The sequence below is a fragment of the Oncorhynchus kisutch genome, linkage group LG13, assembly GCF_002021735.2.
Source record: "Oncorhynchus kisutch isolate 150728-3 linkage group LG13, Okis_V2, whole genome shotgun sequence".
Lineage (NCBI taxonomy): Eukaryota > Metazoa > Chordata > Actinopteri > Salmoniformes > Salmonidae > Oncorhynchus > Oncorhynchus kisutch.
The window spans coordinates 41203803-41215389 of NC_034186.2; the positions used below are offsets into that span (position 1 = coordinate 41203803).

The 11587-nt window shown below is 42.1% G+C and overlaps 1 protein-coding gene across 1 annotated transcript; it reads right to left on the reverse strand.

Annotated features, from left to right (window-relative positions):
* Nucleotides 1–640: 640 nt before the first annotated feature.
* On the reverse strand, nt 641–2671 carry LOC109902370 (ubiquitin-60S ribosomal protein L40). Its single transcript, XM_020498664.2, has 5 exons — nt 2549–2671; nt 1986–2097; nt 1770–1856; nt 1240–1342; nt 641–807 (listed from the first exon to the last, which is right to left on the reverse strand). The coding sequence occupies exons 2-5, from the start codon at nt 2086–2088 to the stop codon at nt 714–716; spliced, it is 387 nt and encodes a 128-aa protein (XP_020354253.1). The 5' UTR covers nt 2089–2097; nt 2549–2671; the 3' UTR covers nt 641–713.
* Between the last annotated feature and the right edge of the window lie 8916 nt (nt 2672–11587).

Sequence of the window (11587 nt, forward strand, 5' to 3'; positions counted from 1 at the left end):
GTCCAGAGCATTTAATTTCTTTACCATAAGCCACCGTTGTTTTAAAGAATTTGGTAGTACATCCAATCTGCCTCAACCGCAGACCACGTAACCACGCCAGCCCTGGACCGCCACGCCCGGCTTCTTCACCTGCGGGATTGTTCGAGACCTACCACTCGGACAGCTGATGAAACAGGAGTGTGTTCGTAATTAAGCCCTTGTGGAGAAAAAAAACTATTCTGATTGGCTGGGCCAGTCTCCCAAGTGTGTACGCCTATGCCCAGTCATGTGAAAACCACAGATTATGCCCTAATGAGTTATTTTTTTCTGTGTAAAAGCCAAAATTTACATTTTAAACTGGAATTTAAAGCATACTAAGTTGTAAATAAAAATGCTATAAAACCATTTTTCGCATTCCCAAAATGTCTATTTCAAACATGTACATGAATTCAGACAGCAATTGTGCATTTGTCAGCTTCATTTGGGGCTGGTTCAATTTGTCACACACAAGTATGTACACAAGTCACCTTGAATTGTCTGGATGTTTTTTTGAGCTGTCCATGCCCACGTGAAAGCCTGACTATCAAACAAATTCAGACTGTCCTTTAGTTCTTTCTCTAAGACCCTTCAATTGTGGATTAACTAAATCAAGGCCAGGCAATGTCATTTAAAAAAAATGTTTATTTTACAGAACAGTTCTGCATATGTCCCACAGAAAGCACCAAGCAAACAGTTTACTTCAGCTTCTTCTTGGGGCGCAGGTTGCTGGTGTGTCCACACTTCTTCTTGCGGCAGTTGACAGCACGAGGATGGAGGCGAGCGTAGCACCTGCAGCACAAAAAGGCTCAGAACTGTCCAAAGTGTATAGTCCAGCGGTGTAAGGCCACTGCCAGCTAGCGCTCCAATTGATTAATTTGAACTAAAACATTATACTGATTAGCTACCCAATCTTTTCAGACATATGAAATCTGAATTTGTGTGGGATATGGTTGACATAAAACAATGGAATTAACTGGTCCATTGTCCAGTCAACCATTCAAGGGGACACTCACATCAACGGGGCTTAAGTTTTTGTACACGGCAACATTACTGCAGTTGCTGAATGTTGCATCTCTATTTCCATCAACTCAATCTCAAATGTGCATTTAGGTTTCTTAATGTTAAATTGAAACTAAAAATAAAGGGTGAGTTTAAAGAAACGCGCCAACCTTAACTATTTTGTAAAAACAGTTGTTCTTTACCGCCTTTAACTTTACTTACTTGCGGCAGATCATTTTGTCGCAGTTGTACTTCTGGGCCAGCTGTCTCAGAGATGGCTCAATGATGCCTCCACGCAGACGCAGCACAAGATGCAGGGTGGACTCTGGATGGGAACAAACATAGTACTTTTGTACACTTTTAGCCAGTAGTTCTGAAACTAGCATGCACAAATCAAAAGTGGTCCCCAAAAATGTTGTACTACATCACATGTACTGATATGTGCACCACATCATTGTGCATCCTCTTGTTCTGCTGTGTTCTTGCTAGCTGTCACTCAAATGGCAAGGGGCTAAAGCACATTGGCTGAAAATAATTGTTAGGGGGCTGTCCCCAGTGGGAGAAAATAGCACACAAAGCTTCCAGAAAGAAACTGTGGCTAGCTTAGGTAAAACTGACAAATCCAGCCTGAAGCAGGTTTTAAATAAATGATTGCCCCAAAGTATGTCTTTAAAAGCACCTGTACCTTTTCACATAGGGCCAACTCATAACTTTGAGCAGCATTACATGCTCTCATTAACTCATTCGCTTACCTTTCTGGATGTTGTAGTCTGACAAGGTGCGACCATCTTCAAGCTGTTTTCCAGCAAAGATCAGACGCTGCTGGTCAGGAGGAATACCTGAGAATAAAATGAAAATTGATATGACCCACTAATGAAATCACTCATGGACAGTGCTGGTATCAAAGTGTAAAATCCACCTCCCAACCATACAGTATGACAAATGAGCTACAATGAAACGTAAAATACCTTCCTTATCCTGGATCTTGGCCTTGACATTTTCAATAGTATCGCTGGGCTCAACCTCAAGGGTGATGGTTTTCCCCGTCAACGTCTTCACAAAGATCTGCATCTTGGCAGGCTGTTGGGAGAAAAAATGGTGCGAGTTGGTGGCAAGTTAGCAGATTTCTCTTTTAGAAGCTTGTTAACTAGCATAGTCTGCTACTCCCTGGCACCAAGAATGGAAATCCACAAACAATGCTATGGGAGTCCACAACTCAGTCATCAACGAGTACTAATGTTTTTGGAGGACAATAGTGAACACGCTAGCTATCCCATCGGCAATAAGAATGAGCAGCTGACTTATTAGTTAGCCATCAACTGCGGTCCAGCCAGTGCTACTAGTAAGGCCTCTGCCACATGCTGGAGCTCGTATTTCAATACTCATATTTACACATCGAACATGTGATAACCAAATGGCTACTGAGACACGTATATGGTAGCGAACGGACACTGTTGTATTTCTAGAACTTTATAAATGCGTATTATAGTCAATTTCCCCAAAATTGGTATGAACTATAATGTGAACCCACCCGGCCGCTAGCTGAGCCTCAACGAAAAGAGTCTGTACAAGGCGGAAGTTATATTACATCACATCCTCTTCTGCTTCGCACCAGCTTTTTTAAATTTTTTTTTTTAAATGTGCACAAATCTGTTGGATTAATCCTGACTTTACTAACAGCAAAATGTTTGGAAAGTTATCGTCAGGATCATATAAAGTTGCAATATACTATTGGTATCACTAAATTGTATCCTCAAACGAACACAAACGATCAGTCGCTTGGAACAGGTGTTAGATAGTTGCATTTTACTGCCACCCTCTGGTGTGACTGAGTAAACTTCTCTGATGAGGTCATTTATATTACCATACCAAGTGTGTATTATTTAATAATTTATTTGACTATATAATGTACAGTATGTATGAATTTATCAGTGGTGGGAGAAATGGGGAAGACAGGTTCATGGTAATGGGTGAAAATATGCCACAGTGAAACATTAACTCCATTTAAGATGCCCTCACATCAACTCTTAAGTTTCAAAACAACATCTTCCTAATTACATGCATTGCCATGCAAACAGCGTTGATACTGTACGTGAACGTGAGGCAAGGCAAATTTATATTGTAAGGTTTTCCACAGAAATGCTATTATGAATAAAATACTATTTTTTTATGATTTCCAATTGGTTGTTACAGTCTTGTCCCATCACTGCAGTCCCCTATGGACTCAGGAGAGGCAAAGTTTGAGAGCCAAGCATCCGCTGAAACACGACCCTGCCAAGCCGCACTGCTTGCTTATCCCAGAAGCCAGCTGCACCAATGTGTCAGAGGAAACACCATCCAGCTGGAGACCAAAGTCAGCTTGCAGGCACCCGGTCCGTCAAAAGGAGTTGCTAAAGCACAATGAGACAAGGCCATCTCAGCCAGCCAAACCCTCCCCTAATCCAGACAAGGCTAGGCCAATTGTCCACCGCCTTATGGGTGATCCAGTCACAGCAGGCTGAACCTGGGTCTGTAGTGACACGTCAAGTACTGCCTTAGACCACTGCGCTACTAGGGAGGCACTTGCACAAAAGACACTTGAGGCAGGGAAGCGTGTAGCTACCACTATTCATTCAGGTGATGTTCTTCACTGTGGAATGGGTAAGTAACTTTCATTGCCTCCTATAAACTTCGCTTTGCTACAGACAAATACACACATAGCAGCAGACAATGAACACTCATTCCTGTTCATTTATATTTCTGTTCATTCACATCTTCATTCCATAACTAATTAACATAAAATATCAACTCTATCACTCAGGGCTGTCATAATGCTAGGTGTATATGGTTGGCTACACAGGACAGAGATTTGTATTATGCACACGAAAAAAACTTTAATAGAATAGAATGATTTAAAAAAAAAGATAAACCATAAAAGGAAATGCACAGTGATGTAAGGAGAACGACAAATTATAAGTAAGAACAGTCCAAGAAGGTCTATGGCTGTAAGCACATTTATGGGAAAGGACTTCCTTCAGTCCTCACACATACCCTTTCGGGGTGCCAACGGTGGCGATGGCCCTAACGAGACCTTGAAGACTACCTTCCAGACGGACTTCAACTCCTCCTTCGCCACCCTTCCCAAGAAAGGAACCATCGCTTGCCCTACCCCTGGCCATGTCGAGCACAAAGACCTGGGTCGGATCAAGGAGTATCTGACGGAAGCGGTCAAGTGCTATGCCCTCCACCCATGAATCCCACTCAGCCGCACCCCTGCCTGGACCAAACTGTGCACCAACTTCCAGATGTATGAAGACCGAGGCAGGTTAACTTCCTCACCACCCAGATAGAGGGCTTCCAGAACCTGGCCTCATCCCACACCAGCCGCATCCGGCCAGTCATGGCCATCAAGAAGAATCAAATGGAGGAAAAGCTTCTCGAGAGCACTCATAAAGCCATGTTCACCCCATACATTGTCAAGGCCAAGGTCAAACACCTAGGTCAGTGGCTCTGTCAAATCTAGATCATCACGTTGTATATGCATATATACTATATCTATGACGTCCTTCTCACATTTGTGGATTATTTGTCACTCAAATGGAAGCATTGCAGAACGGGGCAAACATTGGTTTTGGATGAACCTTTATGCAAGGCCTACCCCAGGCATAAGCGGTGACAAAGGGCCCCAGAGGTCTCAACTTACTATTGAGTGTAAGAATACTCCAGGTGGAGTTTCCTGTGGCTATTTTAGCGTCTACATTTTTGCTGGGGAAAACGCAACCAATTTTTTAAAGATGCATGCCAGCAAAGCCACTACACAACATTTTATTAGGCATATGTGGTCTAACACGGAAGGAAAATACAATCACGAGGATCCATTTTTATAGACAACATATTGCCGCACAGACAGTGCATTGTGCAAACAAAACAACCCTCACCATATCAACTGGAATTACATGGGTCTATTACTAAACCTTTTGTTGAAAAAAAATATTTGAATGGGAAGAGGCAAACATGGTTACAAACCCAACAACATTACATAGAAGAAAAGCACATGAGCTAATTATAATACACAAATTCAAAACAAAAAAACTATGAAATCATTCCAACATTGCCAAAAATGATGATAACATCCTAATGAGATAGACCTATATAAGCAATATAACAATTGAGATGTACAAACTATGGCATTAGGGAACGTTGAGCGGATAAGAGGCAAGCCGTAATTTCGATTAGGACATTAATGAGCGAGTAGTCCATATAACTATTTGTTCAGCACTTTGTAAATTTACAGCGACAGAATTCAGAACATGGGCCATTCTTACAGTATTCTCCCTGTACACCAAGTCAGAACCGTAGGATAAATAATGGGGGCATATAAAGCAGACAATGAAAGCTCTTACAATGGTCGATGATGGTATTTCTATAAAACAGGCTATAGGCTACTTGTACACCATCAAGTCAGAACAGTAGGCTAATTCTTAGTGTGAAACACATGGGCTACTAACAGCTTACTACACAACATACATTTATTATTACTTTCTTAGCTACTGTATACATATCTCCCTAGCATATTACATCATTTATGCAGCAGTATACAATACATATTTTATGACTCACTGTTGTTGTGCTGTGCTCACTTGAACGTGGCGGCGCAATCCTGTAATGTAGATGATGGGAGTCAGGAAGCAGGTGCATTAGAGAGTTTAATAGAACATGAACAATAAACAATACAAAAACAGGAGCAGCATCAGGACATGGAAACAATAAGTCAGTCAATAATGCCTAATAATGCCTAAGTATTGAACTCACTGAAGTCTGAGATTACCCAGTTCCAAGTTGTTTTCGATGCGGCAGAAGTCATGTTTATTTAACTAGGTACAGTGCCTTGCGAAAGTATTCGGCCCCCTTGAACTTTGCGACCTTTTGCCACATTTCAGGCTTCAAACATAAAGATATAAAACTGTATTTTTTTGTGAAGAATCAACAACAAGTTGGACACAATCATGAAGTGGAACGACATTTATTGGATATTTCAAACTTTTTTAACAAATCAAAAACTGAAAAATTGGGCGTGCAAAATTATTCAGCCCTTTTACTTTCAGTGCAGCAAACTCTCCAGAAGTTCAGTGAGGATCTCTGAATGATCCAATGTTGACCTAAATGACTAATGATGATAAATACAATCCACCTGTGTGTAATCAAGTCTCCGTATAAATGCACCTGCACTGTGATAGTCTCAGAGGTCCGTTAAAAGCGCAGAGAGCATCATGAAGAACAAGGAACACACCAGGCAGGTCCGAGATACTGTTGTGAAGAAGTTTAAAGCCGGATTTGGATACAAAAAGATTTCCCAAGCTTTAAACATCCCAAGGAGCACTGTGCAAGCGATAATATTGAAATGGAAGGAGTATCAGACCACTGCAAATCTACCAAGACCTGGCCGTCCCTCTAAACTTTCAGCTCATACAAGGAGAAGACTGATCAGAGATGCAGCCAAGAGGCCCATGTTCACTCTGGATGAACTGCAGAGATCTACAGCTGAGGTGGGAGACTCTGTCCATAGGACAACAATCAGTCGTATATTGCACAAATCTGGCCTTTATGGAAGAGTGGCAAGAAGAAAGCCATTTCTTAAAGATATCCATAAAAAGTGTCGTTTAAAGTTTGCCACAAGCCACCTGGGAGACACACCAAACATGTGGAAGAAGGTGCTCTGGTCAGATTAAACCAAAATTGAACTTTTTGGCAACAATGCAAAACGTTATGTTTGGCGTAAAAGCAACACAGCTCATCACCCTGAACACAGCATCCCCACTGTCAAACATGGTGGTGGCAGCATCATGGTTTGGGCCTGCTTTTCTTCAGCAGGGACAGGGAAGATGGTTAAAATTGATGGGAAGATGGATGGAGCCAAATACAGGACCATTCTGGAAGAAAACCTGATGGAGTCTGTAAAAGACCTGAGACTGGGACGGAGATTTGTCTTCCAACAAGACAATGATCCAAAACATAAAGCAAAATCTACAATGGAATGGTTCAAAAATAAACATATCCAGGTGTTAGAATGGCCAAGTCAAAGTCCAGACCTGAATCCAATCGAGAATCTGTGGAAAGAACTGAAAACTGCTGTTCACAATGCTCTCCATCCAACCTCACTGAGCTCGAGCTGTTTTGCAAGGAGGAATGGGAAAAAATGTCAGTCTCTCGATGTGCAAAACTGATAGAGACATACCCCAAGCGACTTACAGCTGTAATCGCAGCAAAAGGTGGCGCTACAAAGTATTAACTTAAGGGGGCTGAATAATTTTGCACGCCCAGTTTTTCAGTTTTTGATTTGTTAAAAAAGTTTGAAATATCCAATAAATGTCGTTCCACTTCATGATTGTGTCCCACTTGTTGTTGATTCTTCACAAAAAAATACAGTTTTATATCTTTATGTTTGAAGCCTGAAATGTGGCAAAAGGTCGCAAAGTTCAAGGGGGCCGAATACTTTCGCAAGGCACTGTAAGTCAGTTATGAACAAATTCTTATTTACAATGACTGCCTATCCTGGCCAAACCCTATCCTGGCCAATTGCGCGCCGCCCTATGGGACTCCTAATCACGCCCGGTTGTCATACAGCTCAGGATCAAACCAGGGTCTGTAGTGACGCCTCTAGCACTGAGATGCAGTGCCTTAGAACGCTGCGCCACTCGGGAGCATGTATTCAACCTTTTCTGGCCCATGTATTGTGTGTGAAAGTTAATCTTTTTAAGCTGGGAAAAGAGACCCTTTCAGACAGATGTTTTAAACCCTTAAACCCAGACTTGGACCACACACCTTCTCCACCGAATAACAGGCAGGGGAAGCAAAATAGCGATTGCTTTGCGGCGCTTGCAGTAACTAACAAAAACTAATATGATAATACAGTGGGGCAAAAAAAGTATTTAGTCAGCAACCAATTGTGCAAGTTCTCCCACTTAAAAAGATGAGAGGCCTGTAATTTTCATCATAGGTACACTTCAACTATGACAGACAATCACATTGTAGGATTTTTAATGAATTTATTAGCAAATTATGGTGGGAAGTAAGTATTATTTAGGGAAATATAATATTATTTCTAACAAAGCTATAGCTATAGGACCCTGTCTTTCAAAGATAATTCGTAAAAATCCAAATAACTTCATTGTAAAGGGTTTAAACACTGTTTGTCTTGCTTGTTCAATGAACCATAAACAATCAATGAACATGCACCTGTGGAACGGTCTTTAAAACACTAACAGCTTACAGACGGTAGGCAATTAAGGTCACAGTTATGAAAACTTAGGACACTAAAGAGGCCTTTCTACTGACTCTGAAAAACACCAAAAGAAAGATGCCCAGGGTCCCTGCTCATCTGTGTGAACGTGCCTTAGGCATGTTGCAAGGAGGCATGAGGACCTCAGATGTGGCCAGGGCAATAAATTAAAATGTCCGTCCTGTGAGACACCTAAGACAGCGCTGCAGGGATGGATAGCTGATCAACCTCGCATTGGCAGACCATGTGTAACAACACCTGCACAGGATCGGTACATCCGAATATCACACCTGCGGGACAGATACAGGATGGCAACAACAACAGCTCGAGTTACACCAGAAACGCACAATCCCTCCATCAGTGCTCAGACTGTCCGCAATAGGCTGAGAGAGGCTGGACTGAAGGCTTATAGGCCTGTTGTTAGGCAGGTCCTCACCAGACATCACCGGAACAACCGGAACAACGTCGTCTATGAGCACAAACCAGACAGGACTGGCAAAAAGTGCTCTTCACTGACGAGTTGCGGTTGTGTCTCACCAGGGGTGAAGGTCGGATTTGGGTTTATCGTCGATGGAATGAGTGTTACACCGAGGCCTGTACTCTGGAGCGGGATCGATTTACAAAATAGCCTCCAATACCCTACTCAACAAATTGGATGCAGTCTATCACAGTGCAATCCGTTTTATCACCAAAGCCCCATATACTACCCACCATTGCGACCTGTACGCTCTCGTTGGCTGGCCCTCGCTTCATACTCGTCGCCAAACCCACTGGCTCCATGTCATCTACAAGACCCTGCTAGGTAAAGTCCCCCCTTATCTCAGCTCGCTGGTCACCATAGCATCTCCCACCTGTAGCACACGCTCCAGCAGGTATATCTCTCTAGTCACCCCCAAAACCAATTCTTTCTTTGGCCGCCTCTCCTTCCAGTTCTCTGCTGCCAATGACTGGAACGAACTACAAAAATCTCTGAAACTGGAAACACTTATCTCCCTCACTAGCTTTAAGCACCAACTGTCAGAGCAGCTCACAGATTACTGCACCTGTACATAGCCCACCTATAATTTAGCCCAAACAACTACCTCTTTCCCAACTGTATTTAATTTTAATTAATTTATTTATTTTGCTCCTTTGCACCCCATTATTTTTTTTTATTTCTACTTTGCACATTCTTCCATTGCAAAACTACCATTCCAGTATTTTACTTGCTATATGGTATTTACTTTGCCATCTTGGCCTTTTTTGCCTTTACCTCCCTTCTCACCTCATTTGCTCACATTGTATATAGACTTGTTTATACTGCATTATTGACTGTATGTTTGTTTTTACTCCATGTGTAACTCTGTGTCGTTTTATCTGTCGAACTGCTTTGCTTTATCTTGGCCAGGTCGCAATTGTAAATGAGAACTTGTTCTCAACTTGCCTACCTGGTTAAATAAAGGTAAAATAAAAAAATAAAAAAATAAATTTGGAGGTGGAGGGTCCGTCATGGTCTGGGGCGGTGTGCCACATCATCATCGGACTGAGCTTGTTGTCATTGCAGGCAATCTCAACGCTGTGCGCTGTCATCAAGTCAAAGGGTGGCTACTTCGAAGAATCTCAAATATGAAATAGATTTTTGATTTGTTTTTGGTTACCACATGATTCCATACGTGTTATTTCATAGTTTTGACATCGTCACTGTTATTCTACAATGTAGAAAACGGTACAAATAAATAAAAATCCCTGGAATGAGGAGGTGTGTCCAAACCTTTGACTTTTACTGTATCTCAGGATGTTGTGTATAATAATCAGAACGCATGCAAACATAACAGATTTGAAAACATACAGCAGGTTGTCCAAAAAAGGGGTCTCTCTGGGTTAAGTTGAGCATAGGGACTGGGTAAGCAAAGGGACACATTTATAGCACTTTGTACTTTAAAAAAAGGCCCTGGTGTAATCTCATATCCCAGCGATAATTCCTTGCATTACGCCTGGGTAGAAAACCCTTTAATTGAGGCGTAGAGGGGGTTGAACCCAACTGAGGAAGGCATTTTTCATAATTTTAACTTGACTAATCACATAAATGCGAGGTGTCTTCAAAATACTACGCATACAGCGCATTCGGAAAGTATTCAGACCCCTTGACTTTTTCCACATATTGTTACGCTACAGCCTTATTCTAAAATTGATTATATAATTTTTCCCCTCATCAATCTTTACACAATACCCCATAATGACAAAGCAAAAACAGGTTTGTAGAAATTTTAGCAAATGTATTACAAATAAAAAAATGAAATACCCTGTTTACATAAGTATTCAGACCCTTTGCTATGAAACTCGAAATTGAGCTCGGGTGCATCCTGTTTCCATTGATCATCCTTGAAATGTTTCTTGAATGGAGTTCACCTGTGGTCAATTCAATTAATTGGACATTATTTGGAAAGGCACACACCTGTCTATATAAGGTCCCACAGTTGACCGTGCATGTCAGAGGGAAAAACCAAGCCATGACGTTGAAGGAATTGTCCGTAGAGCTCCGAGATAGGATTGTGTCAAGGCACAGATCTTGGAAAGGGTACCAAACATTTCTTCAGCAATGAAGGTCCCCAAGAACACAGTGGCCTCCATCCTTCTTAAATGGAAGAAGTTTGGAAGCACCAAGACTCTTTCTAGAGCTAGCCGCCCGGCCAAACTGAGCAAACGGGGGAGAAGGGCTTTGGTCAGGGAGGTGACCAAAAACCCGATGGTCACTCTGACAGAGGTCCAGAATTTCTCTGGCACCCTCCCTAAGGTGAAGCATGATGGTGGCAGCATCATGCTCTGTGGATGTTTTTCAACGGCAGGTTTTTGATGAAAACCTGCTTCAGACTGGGACGAAGGTTCACCTTCCAACAGGACAACGACCCCAAGCACACAGCCAAGACAACGCAGGAGTGGCTTCGGAACAATTCTCTGAATGTCCTTGTGTGGCCCAGCCAGAGCCCCGACTTGAACTCGATTGAACATCTCTGGAGAGACCTGAAAATAGCTGTGCAGCGACGCTCCCCATCCAACCTGACAGAGCTTGAGAGGATCTGCAGTGCAGAATGGGAGAAATTCCCCAAATGCAGGTGTGCCAAGCTTGTAGTATCATACCCAAGAAGACTCGTGGCTGTAATCACTGGCAAAGGTGATTCAACAAAGTACTGTTTAAAGGATCTGAATACTTATGTAAATGCAATATTTCCATTTCTGTAATTGTTTTTATCTATAAAAACCTGTTTTTACTTTGTCATTATGGGGTATTGTGTGTAGATTGATGAGGGGGAAAAAAACAATTGAATCCCTGTT

Excerpts from the sequence above, each read along its gene's own strand:
- LOC109902370 (XM_020498664.2), bottom strand. The coding sequence starts at position 2,088 with ATGCAGATCTTTGTGAAGACGTTGACGGGGAAAACCATCACCCTTGAG. Across the intron at positions 1,857-1,985 it reads CAAGATCCAGGATAAGGAAG|GTATTCCTCCTGACCAGCAG; the intron begins GTATTTTACGTT and ends TTTTATTCTCAG. Across the intron at positions 808-1,239 it reads GACAAAATGATCTGCCGCAA|GTGCTACGCTCGCCTCCATC; the intron begins GTAAGTAAAGTT and ends TTTGTGCTGCAG.